Source organism: Eumetopias jubatus, unplaced genomic scaffold (assembly GCF_037043125.1).
Source record: "Eumetopias jubatus isolate StellerSeaLion01/CBP00866 unplaced genomic scaffold, mEumJub1_p1.0 scaffold_14, whole genome shotgun sequence".
NCBI lineage: Eukaryota > Metazoa > Chordata > Mammalia > Carnivora > Otariidae > Eumetopias > Eumetopias jubatus.
In genome coordinates, this window is record NW_028274820.1 from 13,111,129 (window position 1) to 13,126,356 (window position 15,228).

A 15,228-nucleotide genomic window follows, 5' to 3' on the forward strand; every position below is an offset into this window, starting at 1 on the left:
AGTTCTCCTTCCTCGGAGTTTTAATTCCTGTTCATCTGCTGCTCCCACCACAGGGTTGTTTGTGGAGTATGGCATGAGAAAACAGACAGGAAGCAAAGATGCAGGATTTCCACACACTCTCTCTCTTAGAGCTCACTTTCGTGCTCCTCACTCCAGGAATGAAGGGCATCTCCTAGGGCTCAGCTCTGTTTCCTAGTGCCCACTTCCATGTTTTCGGCTCCACTGTATCCATGTAAGGAAATCACTGTAGAAAAAACTGGTAAACTTACTGCTGCTTTAGAGGTACTTTTTTTTTTTTAAGATTTTATTTATTTATTCAGCGGGGGGGAGGGAGGGAGAGCACAGACGGAGAGTAAGAGGGACAAGCAGACTCCCTGCTGAACAGGGAGCCCGATGCAGGCCTGGATCCCAGGACCCTGGGATCATGCCCTGAGCTGAAGGCAGAAGCTTAACTGACCGAGCCACCCAGGTGCCCTAGAGGTACTTTATTTTTTTTCAGAGGAACTGTAAATTCTGGTGTTCTTCCCCAGTTCTCCTACTACTTACTTTTCAGCATCCTCTTAGAGATGCTCCATGCATTGTATCCAGGTTTTATCACTGTGTTCAGTGGAAGAGATAGGGAGAAGTACGCTTACTCTATCTTACCCAGAACCAGAATCTCCAAACCTAAGTTTTATAGAGGCCATTTATGAAGTGCAAACTGTGAGCCAGGACTGGACTGAGTATTTTACTTATTTAATCTAACTCTTACAAAACTCCAAAAGTTATATATTAGGAGAGTTATATATTATAATCTTCATTTTACTGTGAGAACACAGATGCTTATTAGCAAAGATTAAGTGTCTTGCCAGAGGTCACCTGACTAGTGTCAAGACTCACGGTATGCCTTAGAAGTATGCTATAATGTCCTCAGACCACCTGCTCCAAAATCAACGACAAGGCTTATTAAAATCGAAGTTTCCTGTACCTCACCTCAGACATACTAAGTCAAAATCTTTGGGAATGAAGCTCAAGGAGACTTCTTCTGCATGCTAAAGTTGAGAACCAATGCATATTGCCTCTAATAAAAGAAACTTTCAGTCTAAATGACTTTTAAAAGGATGTCAATGTACTTCAAATAGGAATACCCATTAGTGTTGGCATCAATCAGCTTAAAATAGCTTACATATGCTTATGTTCCCTACTCTTCTGTATCATGTTAAGAGACATAAAATAGGATTTGCTCTAAGCCAAGGTTCACTTTATATGCAGAAAAATTTTCTGAACCCCAAGCCTTGAACCCATTGCTCTTGCTCTCACTCTAATTCCTGACAATAAGAACTCCTTAATAGGACCCGTCCCCAAGAAGTATTAGCCAGCCACTATATCAAATTCCATTTTGGAAAGAGACTAGGCCTAAGTAAATTCTACTCATTCATCACAGACAATACTGCTATATTTCTCCCTAGGAGATAGAGCTGCCCTATCTTTCATTATGGGCCTTACTTGGCAAAAGAACAATTGATGGGCTTACTGTAAAAAACTGGGAACCTCATCTTCTACAAGGCCGGTTTGAATGACAAGCCCCTCAGTAATAGATAAATCTGAACAAAAAATACTTAGAAGAAACCCACTATATATGGGATAAGGAAACAGGTCATTTTTCTTAGGTTAAAAGGTTTTTAGGGCATGTTTACATTTAAGGATATATAAAGTCAATCAGATTGCAAGGTTTGCTCAAGATGCCTAGTAAATGAGGCAAATAACATTAAAGTCCTCTATGCATAAAATTTTTCTTATGAGTATCTCAAAGAATTTGATAGACATGGTCTTAAGGGCTCATAGCAGGGATTATCGTTCATAACTCACATATGGAAAAGCAAGGTCAAGGATGCCATTCTCAAAGGCCCTCTGATGGTCTCCTTTTAAACAAATGTATCATAACACACCATCACAATAAGTCATATTTTAGTACTCAAACTTATGGCAAATATTCTGCTTTGAAATAAAAATCTTTTTCAAAAAATGTTCTTATGGATATTTATGAGGAAGTTCAAAAGTTTCAAACTGATCAGCAGTAATGAATCAAAAATAAGAAGAATTCAGTACAGTTATTTTCAACAGTGAAGAATATGTCAACCAGTAATTCCCCCCCCCACCCCCCTTTCTGGAGAGAGAAAACTCCAAAACATATGGCCCAGGAAGAAAATCTGTACTCATTTATAGCAATGAACTGGCTTTTACATCTCTGCAGCTAGAGTACGCAAATGACTTCACAGGCAACGGCTTCCGTATGTTTCATATTTTTAACATTGACCGCTCATAATAAAGATTCTTTGATCCGAGATCAAATGTTTGAATCCATTTTCTCTCCGCTTACTCAGAGTCACCGTTATGAAAGCTCCCCCTCTTTCCCACCTCAGCTGTCCCAGCCTTTCCTGTAATAGGAACTGTCTCCATTTGTCACCTTCTCCGTGGTACTTCCCACCCCTTTGCTGTGGTTTTTCGCTGTGCTCATTAACCTCTCATACAAAAGAGCCACAGTAATAAATAATTTTTGGACATAAGAAGTTAACGGCAATAAAGAGGGCTGCCCTAAGGAATTCACAGGCTTCTTTAATGAAACTGAAAGCTCACAGTGAGTGCTTATCTATGATTAGTGCAAGAAAATAAACTCCCCATCAGAAAAACATCCCCAGCAGGTGAGACCTCTCCCTACCTGCAAGAGAAATTAAAACAAAACCTTAAATACAGATTTTTAAAGCTAGATTATATTTCTGGGATTAGAACTGGAAAAAGTGAACAAGAACCTAAAGACAAATAAAAACAAAAAGAAACAAAAATCTAGGTAAGTAGTAAAAACATCAAATAAAAAAAATATCCAAGTGATGCCAAAAACTTAAAATCTTCAACATAAAATTATCCTTAATGATTCCAAGGCCTTTTTTAAAAAGCTTGTTGAGGAGCAACATTTTTAATATAACCTTAATTGCTAAACCTTAAATTAAAACATGAACTCTGCAGAAAGGTACTCATTAAACAAAGGCTAATTTGAAAAAAAAATGTTTAGTTTTCTAGTGGCTAATACAATAAATTTGGTATTACATTGTATTTGAGCCTAATTAGATCTCATGTTGTTAACAAAGAAATAAAAAAAAAAGGAAAGCGAGAAGAAAAATATCCTGGCATTAAAAATCCCTTTAAAATCAATTATTTTTCTTTCCCTTTTTTCATTGGACTGGTAGTCAGGTTCCTTTGGTGGATAATTTAGGCTACTATGTACTATGGTTCATTTCGAAATACAGCCGGATACCTCAAAAAAAATATATATATAGTCAGAATGCTAATTCAGGCCATGTCCTTAGCATTTGCGAGTGTAAAAATGGCACCCGGTTAGGGGCGAAAGCAGGGGATCTTGAGTTGGCTATACACTTAACAACATTGTTCTAGGCGAAACTGAACTTCCCTGGCTTTCTACAAAACAAGTTATTGCATAGATCATCCGCCCATCCCAGTGATTACAGATTACCTTGCACACAGTAGCAAACTGTTGGTTATTTCCTGCTCCAACCACAAGATATCCATCCTTGGTTTTAAAAGCCTAAAATAAATGAATAAATAAATAAATACAGAAATATATAATTTAATATATTGAAAATACCACAAAAATTAGTTATTAATTTCTAAAACTTCTATACAGAGAGCATGCTCTAAAGCAACATTGTTAATTAAATCCATATCAATTCATTAGTATATTTTGCTCTTATATTTGCACAGTTATTTTTATGTGGCATTTCAAAGCATTTCCTGGCTCTTCAACTAACTGTTGTAACATGGAGCAGGGGGGACTTAGGAAAACAAAAAAAAATTCTAAACTAAACTAAAATAGTTTTGTTGTAATGCATAACATGAAATTCTGTATTCATTACAGTATGGATTATTTGGCCTTCCCAAAGTTTTGTTTTGTTTGTTTCCATTTTTCCTTAGAGGGCAAAGAGCAAGAGGGTAGACTGCTTTCTACAAAGGGTAAAAAGAATAAATAGAAGAAGGGAGGGAAGGGAAGGAGGGAGGGAGGGAGGGAAGGGAAGGAGGGAGGGAGGGAGGGAAGGGAAGGAGGGAGGGAGGGAGGGAGGAAAGGAAGGAAGGAAGGAAGGAAGGAAGGAAAGGGGAAATGGGAGGGTGGAAGGGAGGATGCGTAAGCTGATACATTTCGTCTTTGAAGATCTCAAATGTAAACTCTTGGACAATCATCACTTTTCAGTAAGTGAAAATTGGCACATCTGGATCTCTGCATCTCATGTGGTTTTATGTACCTGAAAAATGTTTGTTGCTTCTAGGAGACATATTCCTTTGAGCAGCAAAAAGAATGTAAGTAATTGATCCTCCCACCTCCCAAAGCCCTAGACCCTCTGGAGAACTCCCTTCTCCACATCTGATCACAGTGCTGGCTAGAGGAACGGAACCTATCCTCAGAAGCCTCATTCCCATTTTCCTAAGTAAATGAGTTCCTTTAGTTTCCTTCATTTCCACGTAAAAATTGCTCTGTATTTTCACCTACTTTTTCTTCACTTACTGCCGCCTCTGAGAAAGATGACTTCTATCTTCCTTGCCGGGGCTTGCTCCTATGCGAACCCCAGTCCCATCTTTACTCACATCCTTCAGAACCCTGCTCAATCATCTGTGATCTCTTCATTCCCACTGGGTCCTTTTTTTCTGCTTCCAATTAGGCTTAGGCCTACACTAAAAATATTAACGGCAACAAAACAAAATTCCCATCAGTCCTGACACGCTTCTCAAAACTATCTTGAAATTTCCTTCCTTCCCTCCATCTCTACACGATATAAAAGTTCCACCTGCCTGTACTTCTTCACCAACACCACATTCTAGTGCCCTTTGTCATCAGGATTCTTATCCCATCACTACACTGACACTATTCTTTCTGGATCCCTCTGTATTACTTGGTACTGTTAACCATCCCTTCCTCGAGGAATCTGTCTTATCTCTAGGCTCCATCTGGGTTCATCTCCAATCTCTCTGACCTGTATTCCGCATGCCCCCTTTTCATGATTTTCTTGTCCTTAGCCTTCAGCATTCCTTAAGGACCTGTATGTGGTCCTTCACTACACTTCCTTCTAATGGTAGTCACTAGGCACATGTGGCTATTGAATTTAATTAAACTAAAATTAAATTAGCCAATCACAAAAGACCACATACTGTGATTGCATTTGTATGAAAAGTCCAAAATAGGCAAATCCATAGAGACAGAAAGCTTAGCGGCCAACCATGGCTGAGAACATTTGGGAGAATTTGGGGAGTAACTACTAATGAGTACGCAGTTTCTTGTGGGGGTGATGAAAATGTTCCAAAATTGTGGTAATGGCTGGACAACTCTGTGAATACACCAAAAATCACCAAATTGTACACTTTAAATGGGTAAATTGTATGATTTGTGGATTATATCTCAGTAGAGATGCTATTAGGAAAAATTAAAGTAACAGTTCAGCTCCACAGACACACTGGCTACAAGTCAAGCATTCAACAGCCACATAGTGGCTGCCATATCAGCACAGAGAGAGAGCACTTCCATCATTTCCATCACTGCTGTGTGGTGCTGGGAGACCAAAGCCAGTAGTTCGTAGGTTTTCTTTTTATTCTCCCTACCAGGCCTAACATGATATCTGAAAAATGTTAGGCAATGAATAAGTGGTTGTAAAATGTAATGAATCTCTCAGATAACTGCTTCCATATAATAGGATTGTGGCTAAAATGGATCTCAAGCAAAATACTATAATGGGGTTTATTCTATTTACATTTTTGCTTGTTTGGTAATGAATGCTACTAAAAAGATAACACATGAACTATTTTAAATGTTTGTTTTCCCTTTCACAGGGCAAAAGCAAAGTTAGTGTTATAAATAATGCATCAGTGTTTCTCAAACTATAGAAAGGGAATTTGCAATGGTGCTGTGAGCGAGGGGCAAAGGATTTTGAGCAGAGATGTGTCAACAACATAGTTGATAACTATGAAGGTACGTTTGCTTGGGTGTTTTGTTTTGTTTTGTTTTGTTTTGTTTTTGCAGGGAAAAACTGAGTTGGGGAGTGGATAAGTAATGTGAAGTAACAATGTGTGTTACCAAGTATAATGTGAAAAAAGCTTTTCAAAATTTTAGATTAGTGACATGATATTCAGCAAGTTTAGAATTTGGGAGATCCTCATTTTCTTTTAATTAATTAAGAAGCATTTCTTCCTTAAGCCTTAACTATACCATGAAATATATCTTTACCAATATACAATTTGCAAAATTTTGAGCACAGAGAACTAATGATCATAGAAAAATGAAGACTGAATAGTAGCTGAGCCACCAAACACAATTAAAGATCACCAAATAGATTTATAAGGATGAAGGTAAGACTGAGTTCTTTAAATACTTATTTGTTCCCTGTTACTATTGCTACAGTGTTTATTTAATAAATATATTTTTAGTAAAAACTTAAAACAATACTATTGGCTGAAGACTAAATAATTATGTCCCCCCAAGTTTCACATGTTGAAATCCTAACCCCAGTATGATGGTATTATGAGTGTGGAAATTAATAAAGGGAAACCCCACTAAAGTAGAGTCAGGAGACTAGAAGGAAAAGTCATACCACTCGGTGTGAATTACAAAAGAACTCTCAATTACAGACCCAACAGAAGAATTAGCAACAGGAGATAATGATCGATTATAGGCCCTACAGGAAAAGATGTACAGTTGACCCTTGAACCACACCATTGCCCCAAAACACAGTTGAAAATCCACGTATAACTTTTGACTCCCCAAAAACTTAACTACTGACAGCCTACTGTTGACCATAAACCTTACCAATAACATCAATAGTCAATTTATTAATGAAAGAAAGCATGGTCATATTTTGTATCTTAGATGTATTATATACCCATATTCTAACAATAAAGGAAATTAGAGAAAAGAAAATGTTAAGAAAGTCATCAGGAAGAGAACATACATTCATAGTACTGTACTGTACTTATTGAAAAATTTCCAAGTATAAGTGGACCCGTGCAGTTCAAACCTGTGTTGTTCAAAGGCCACTTGTCCACTGAATTGTCTATAAGAAATCGACTACCCCTGCAACTCAGCCAATGAGAAACCATCATCACCCTGAACTCTTGCTTTTGTCCAATGGTCTTTCATTCAAAACAAACCCTCTCAACTTCCTCCTTCATCTCCATAAAATAACATTCCTCTCCCTTTTTGCTTGGACTTGCCTATAGTTTTGCCATAGCTTGCATGTCCTGGTTGCAGTTCTCTGTTATTCCCAAATAAACCCATTTTTGCTGGAAAAATAACTGCCAGTTTTATTTTTAAGATTAACAAGAGCAAGAGCATGGCCATCTGCGAACCATGACACCAAATCTGCCTGGGCTCTCATCTTGGACTTCCCAGCCTCGAGCACGGTGAGAAATAAATGTCTGTTGTTTAAGCCACCTAGACTATCATATTCTGTAATAGCAGCGTGAGGATTAAGAAATTGGTACTGAGAAGTGAGGTGCTGCTGTAACAAATACCCAAAAATGTGCAAGCAATTTAGAACCAGGTAATGGGTAGAGGCTGGGAGAGATCTGAGGCACATGCTAGAAAAAGTCCTACACTGCTGTGAACAGCCTGTTCTGAGCTGTTGAGAGCTCAGAGAGAAAAGAGGAGAGCTGTAGAGAAAGTCTCAATCTTCTTAGAGAATACCTAAGGAATGCTGAACAAAATGTTTAGAAATATGGACAGGAAAGGCCATTGTGATGAGGTCTCAGATGGAAATAAGGAACATGTGTTTGGAAACTGGAGGAAAGGCAATCCTTGTTCTAAAGCAGCAAAAAACTGGACTGAATCATGTTCATGCTCCAGTTTTTTGTGGAAGGTAGAACTTTGCAAGTGATGAAATTAGGTATTTAGCTGAAGATATTTCTAAGGAAAATATTGAAGGTGCAACCTGGCTCCTTCTGACTGCTTATAGTACAATGTGAAAAAAGAGATTATACTTAAAGACAGAATTTTTCTGGAAAAGGGAAGCAGAAATTGAAAATCTGGAAAATTCCCGGTCTATATATATTGTAAAAAATAAGAAAGCATGGTCAGAAGAAAACACCAAGGATGTGGCCAGGTGACTGATTGATTGTCCTTCAGTAGGTAAATATATAAATAAACATCCAGACAATGGAATATTATTCCACATTAAAAAGAAATGAGTTATCAAGACATGAAAGACCTGGAGGAAACTTAAAGGCATATTACTAAATTAAAGAAGCCAAGCTCAAAAGACTACATACTTATGATCCCAACTATATAACACTCTGAAAAAGGCAAAACTATGGACATAGTAAAAAGATCAGTGGTTGCCAGGGATTGGGAACAGGAAGAGATAAATAGGCAGAACACAGAGGAACTTTAGGGCAGTGAAAATACTCTGTATGATACCATGATGATGCCTACATGTCATTATACATTTGTCCAAACCCACAGAACGCACAACACCAAGTTGTATGTTGTGAATTCTAATGTAAACTGCAGACTTTGGAGGATTATACTATGTCAGGGTAGGTATATCAGTTATAACAAATGTAACACTCTGGTGAGGGATGTTGATAATGGGAGGAGGCTGTGCATGTATAGGGAAGGAGGTATATGGAAAATCTCTACACCTCCTGTTAAATTTTTTTCTGAACCTAAAACTGCTCTAAAAACTAAAATTTATGTTTTTTAAAAAAAGGACAGCAAGAATCATCCTTGTCGTGATGATAATGTTCTGTATCTTGACTATATCAATATCAGTATCCTGACTGTTGATATTGCACTATAGTTTCATACAATGTGACCAATGGAGTACACTAGGTAATGGGTACATAAGATCCATCTCTATTATATCTTAAAATACATGTGAATCTACAGTTGTCTCAAAAAAATTTTTAAGTTTAATTTTTTTAAGTGATGGTGTATTAGATTAGGGCCCTGACAACAGAGATGGAACGAAATAGAGTCAAGAAATATTTAAAGCAGCATTATTTACAATAGCCAAATTATGGAAGCAGCCCAAGGGTCCATCGATTGATGAATGGATAAAGAAGATATGGTATACACAAACACACACACACACACACACACACACACACACACACACACACACTGGTTATTCAGCCATAAAAAAGAATCAAATCTTGTCATTTGCAATGACATGGATGGGGCTACAGAGTATCGTGCTAAGTGAAATAAGTCAGTCAGAGAAATACAAATACCATATGATTTCATTCATATGTGGAATTTAAAAAACAAAACAAACGAGCAAAGGGAAAAAAAGAGAGAGAGAGAAAGACAAACCAAGAAACAGACTCTTAATTATAGAGAACAAACTGATGGTCACCAGAGGGGAGGTGGGTGGGGGATGGGTGAAACAGGTGATGGGGATTAAGGAGGTCACTTGTTGTGATGAGCACTAGGTGATGTATGAAGTTGTTGAATCACTATATTGTACACCTGAAACTAGTATAATACTGTATGTTAATTAACTGAAATTAAATAAAAACTTTAAAAAATATATTTAGGTGGTAAAATCTGCTATAGTTGGTAATGACTTGAATGTGATGGTCAAGAGCTGAAGACTGGGGGAGAGCAAGATGTCATGCTGAGCTTTAGGTTTCTGAGGAGCTTTTGAGATACTCCTGTGGAAATTCCAAATGAACAGAACTTGAAGACCAGATGCAAGTCTAAATTGTAGATAAAACTTAAGAGTTGTTCATTATAATCTATAACTGAAGCCATCCCATAGACGAAGTCATTTAGGAAGAGAGTTCAACAGTTGAATAGGAAAAAAAAGGGGGGTAGCCAAGGGATGAGCCTGAGGGTCACCCCCATCTCAAGTCCAAGCAGCGGAGGAGTTATTCACAGAAGTAAGAGGAGGACCAAAGAATGCCCACAAGGTGGTCTTTGCTTCCCTCAGCAAATGCTGTTCTGGTGTCACAATGTGGACCGAATGAACTTTGAAGTGAATCACGGACTAAATAACAGTTAGGGGAATGGGGAGAGCACATGCAAACATCTGTTTGAGAAATCTGGTTGTGGTGCTCACTTCGGCAGCACATATACTAAAATTGAAATCTGGTTGTGATGGAGAAGAATCAGCAAAGCACAGAGAACACAGACTGAGAACGTGCAGGCTCCATGTTGGTGTGGTGGTGGGAAGCTGAGCAAGTTCCCACTGGATGCTTCTACTTTCTTTCTTTCTTTTTTTTTTTTTAATGAAATAAGGAGTGAGGTCATCAACTGAGAGTAGGGTTGGGACATATGAAACTGGAAGCCTGAAAAGAGTGGATAAGTTCTGACACCTCATTTAAGAGAATGGGACAGCAGAGTCACCGGATACACGTAGTTGTACTGAAAGCCCCACTGAGTGATACTCTCCATCATCTCTCAGACATAGAATAAATGGATATTTGCATTTACTGGGGTTTTGTCAGAGGAAAATAACAAAAAGATACAGATGCAGGAAAATAGGAAAACTGGCCAGAATGTTACTGGGTGATGGGCCATGGACTATCTGGCGATGGAAGAAGGTGGTGAAAATGGGAGGATGTTATAGATAGGGCAAAGGAAAAGGTGTCAGTGGATAAGAAATCCTGATGAAGTCAAAGAACAGTCATGATGGAAATGGTTGTACATCCAAGGTGGAAGAACAGGAGACCATGGATGGTCAGAATGTCAAATGCTTCATTCGGTGCTTGTTGAAGTGAAGCAGATCCAGTGGGATGTGAGAGCCACAGTATAAGATCCATAGACTCATTGTCAAAAGGTAGGGACTCAATAAATATCATCATTATTAAATAATTACTAATATACTGCATTCTACCTGAAATGAACTTCCTACTGTAGTCTAAGCCCTCAGATCCTGACTCCTGGGCCCTCGTCTACTCTGCAAACAACTCCTCTCTCTCTCTCTTTCTTTCTCTCTCTCTCCTCTTATTCCCTCTCACTCTCCATACTGAGCAAGTGACAACATGCCATGCACACACACTGCTAGTAGGCTTTCCATCACAGGGAGAACTCGCATCAAAAGCATCTAATTGGGCTACAAACTCTCATGGCTGGGGTGTTTCTCTTATAAGGCGTTCAGGCCTCAGGAGAAAAGAAAACACTGCTTCTGCATGAAATGATGGGGGAGAGGGCAGCAGTGGCAGGTGTCTACGGTTTTAAAAGAACGAGGCCAAACACAAGCCATTCTTCTTAGGACACCAGATTTATTATTCCCGAGAAAAGAAATGCTCCTTGCTGGGGGTTGCACTGATTCAAAGGTGACAAGTGTCACTGGTACGGGAGATCACACAGAAACTGCATGGTTTTCTTCACATTCTAGTCACGACTTACCTCCTCTCTTAGGGTATTTCTCAAACTGGGAAAAATATTGATGGGTCAAGGGATTAGCCATGTCAAGGCAACTGCACCACTTACAAGCAATTTGGGAAATGTAAAGACAAGAGAGCATGGGGAGTCAGAGTTGAGCAGTTTCAGGTGTAAAAAGGGACCCCACTGAGAGACTGAGGGTGGCGATATAAGTTACAGGAATAGAGAATACTGAGCAGACGTGAAGTCGAGAAATGAGAGGGTCAATCTAGAATTCCCATTGCTCTTGGAAGTTTCTATTGCTTCCTAGATGTTCTTCTTTCCCAGCTTCCAGACATGCTAACCTGGATGGATGATCTCTTAATTAGTGAGCTGGCTATGGATAAAACCTCAGAAGGACCTCTAGAAGTTCTTCAGCAATTCAATATATTAGCTGGTCAAGTGGAAAATGAAAAAAATAAAATAAAACTGAACCTTTCTGTGTCACCCTCTTAAGCTACGATATTGATGCATCAGTACTTCCTCTGGTCTAAATACAGTACACACAATGGGTAGTGCGTCTACTTCAAAAACAAGAGCACAAACTCCCAGGCTCCGGGCTTCCCGGGGCTACCTAAGTTTTAACAAGATTTTCTTCCACAAAAGGTAACTGTTGCAAAATGACTTCATCCTCCACTGGAAAAAGACATTCCCTGAAGTTTAACTCACTGCCATGAGAATGTTTTCTGGAATGTCAAGCAGTTACTGACTTTGGGTCTGTGCTAGTACACGGTGACAAATATAGAGCACTATTTCCTACCACAAACAGTTCAGTTCACCTTATGGTGCTGAAGCTGGCTGAGCCAGATGGCAATGAGGCACAAACCGCTTACAACTCAAGAACAGTGTCCTCCATGGGATGGAACTGTGCAACAAGTGGTTAAGTAAGGCCAGGAGTCGCCTACTATTTGGCTTTGCCTGGACATTTTTTTTTTTTCACGGTTTAAAAAAGTGTTTATTATTTCTGACTTTGGTGATATTAATCAAAAAAGTACATATGGGTAGTTATCAATCAATTGGTGCCATCATGAAGCACCTCTTAAATGGCCCATATGGCGCTCAGCCCTGGGGAGAGCGCAGAGAAGGAGCTGAGACTTCTGTCCTCAAAGTAGCTTCTCACTGGGTAGGGAGACAGGCCTCTAGGGCACATTTGCCTCTCTCCTAACAGTACCCATTCTCCTTTCTTCCGTGAAGGCGCTCTCCCCTGCCCTTTGGTCCTTGTGCTTCTGGGAGATCTGACTCCACCCCTACTCCAGGTCTGAATAGAAGTCAATCTCCTTCCCACACTGCCCTGGCCATGGGCTATGAGATTTTGACTGGAAGAGTGGTACCAAGGTCTTCCTATCTCCCACTGCACTGGAAGCTGGAAGGACAGAGTCCTGGGAGATGCTGGCAGTCGCCTTACGCCCAGGCGAGGCCACAGAATGAAATCGACACTGAAAGTATGGAACTGAGAAATGGGGAGAGGAAAACTGGATCTCAGGCACAACACTTGGACCCTGGATCAAGACTTGCCTGAAATGAACAACCCTCCTGGACTCTTCAGTTGCAAGAACCAACAATTAATTTAATTTAATTAATTAATTAATTAATTTTTGCCTAAGTCAGTTTGGTTTGCATTTTTGGTCACTTATAAGCCAAAGAATCTTAACTAACATAGAGACACTGTCTATAAAATGGAGTGAGCAATAAATGCCAAAGGTGAAGGGACCGCCATTATGGGCTGTCGGGGGGGGGAGTAACAGCGGAGGCGGAAAGGGGATGTCTGGGCTCCCGATGGGGACGGTGTGGCTGAGGGGCATTCTTTTTTTTTTTTAATTTTTTATTGTTATGTTAATCACCATATATTACATCATTAGTTTTTGGTGCAGTGTTCCATGATTCATTGTTTGTTCATAACACCCAGTGCTCCATGCAGAACGTGCCCTCCTCAATACCCATCACCAGGCTAACCCATCCCCCTACCCCCCTCCCCTCTAGAACCCTCAGTTTGTTTTTCAGAGTCCATCATCTCTCATGGTTCGTCTCCCCCTCTGACATACTCCCCTTTTCTTCCTCTCCTGTTATCTTCTTCTTTTTCTTTTTTCTTAAAATATGTTGCGTTATTTGTTTCAGAAGTACAGATCTGTGATTCAACAGTCTTGCACAATTCACAGTGCTCACCGTAGCACATACCCTCCCCAATGTCTAGCACCCAGCCACCCCATCCCTCCCACCCCCAACCACTCCAGTAACACTCAGTTTCTTTCCTGAGATTAAGAATTCCTCATATCAGTGAGGTCATGTGATACATGTCTTTCTCTGATTGACTTATTTCACTCAGCATAACACCCTCCAGTTCCATCCACGTCGTTGCAAATGGCAAGATCTCATTCCTTTTGATGGCTGCATAATATTCCATTGTGTATATATACCACTTCTTCTTTATCCATTCATCTGTCGATGGGCATCTTGGCTCTTTCCACAGTTTGGCTATGGTGGACATTGCTGCTATAAACATTGCGGTACACGTACCCCTTCGGGTCCCTACATTTGTACCTTTGGGGTAAATACCCCGTAGTGCAATTGCTGGATCGAACGGTAGCTCTAATTTCAACTGTTTGAGGAACCTCTATACTGTTTTCCAGAGGGGTTGCACCATCTTGCATTCCCACCAACAGTGTAGGAGGGTTCCCCTTTCTCCACATCCCCGCCAACATCTGTCATTCCCTGACTTGTTAATTTTAGCCATTCTGACGGGTGTGAGGTGGTATCTCATTGAGGTTTTGATTTGGATTTCCCTGGTGCCGAGCGATGTTGAGCACTTTTTCATGTGCCTGTTGGCCATTTGGATGTCTTCTTTGGAGAAATGTCTGTTCATGTCTTCTGCCCATTTCTTGATTGGATTATTTGTTCTTTGGGTGTTGAGTTTGATAAGTTCTTTATAGATTTTGGATACTAGCCCTTTATCTGATATGTCATTTGCAAATATTTTCTCCCATTCTGTCGGTTGTCTTTTGGTTTTGTGGACTGTTTCTTTTGCTGTGCAAAAGCTTTTTATCTTGATGAAATCCCAATAGTTCATTTTTACCCTTGCTTCCCTTGCCTTTGGTGATGTTTCTAGGAAGAAGTTGCTGCGGCTAAGGTCGAAAAGGTTGCTACCTGTGTTCTCCTTTAGGATTTTGATGGACTCCTGTCTCACATTTAGGTCTTTCAACCATTTGGAGTCTATTTTTGTGTGTGGTGTAAGGAAATGGTCCAGTTTCATTCTTCTGCATGTGGCTGTCCAATTTTCCCAACACCATTTGTTGAAGAGACTGTCTTTTTGCCATTGGACATTCTTTCCTGCTTTGTCAAAGATAAGTTGACCATAGAGTTGAGGGTCCATTTCTGGGCTCTCGATTCTGTTCCACTGATCTATGGGTCTGTTTTTGTGCCAGTACCATACTGTCTTGATGATGACAGCTTTGTAATAGAGCTGGAAGTCCGGAATTGTGATGCCGCCAGCTTTGCTTTTCTTTTTCAATATTCCTCTGGCTATTCTGGGTCTCTTCTGGTTCCATACAAATTTTAGGATTATTTGTTCCATTTTTTTGAAAAAGGTGGATGGTATTTTGATGGGGATTGCATTGAATGTGTAGATTGCTCTAGGTAGCATTGACATCTTCACAATGTTGATTCTCCCAATCCATGAGCATGGAACGTTTTTCCATTTCTTTGTGTCTTCCTCAATTTCTTTCATGAGTATTTTATAGTTTTCTGAGTACAGATCCTTTGCCTCTTTGGTTAGATTTATTCCTAGGTATCTAATGGTTTTGGGTGCAATTGTAAATGGGATCGACTCCTTGATT

At 39.7% G+C, this 15,228-nt stretch overlaps 1 protein-coding gene across 1 annotated transcript in view; it reads right to left on the reverse strand.

Annotated features, from left to right (window-relative positions):
- The window catches only part of SUGCT (succinyl-CoA:glutarate-CoA transferase), a 417,779-nt gene that overhangs the window by 57,233 nt on the left and 345,318 nt on the right, over positions 1-15,228 (reverse strand). Inside the window, exon 10 of the mRNA XM_028108970.2 lies at positions 3,509-3,580. Coding sequence (XP_027964771.2) covers positions 3,509-3,580 — 72 coding nt within the window. The remainder of the gene's footprint in view (positions 1-3,508; positions 3,581-15,228) is intronic.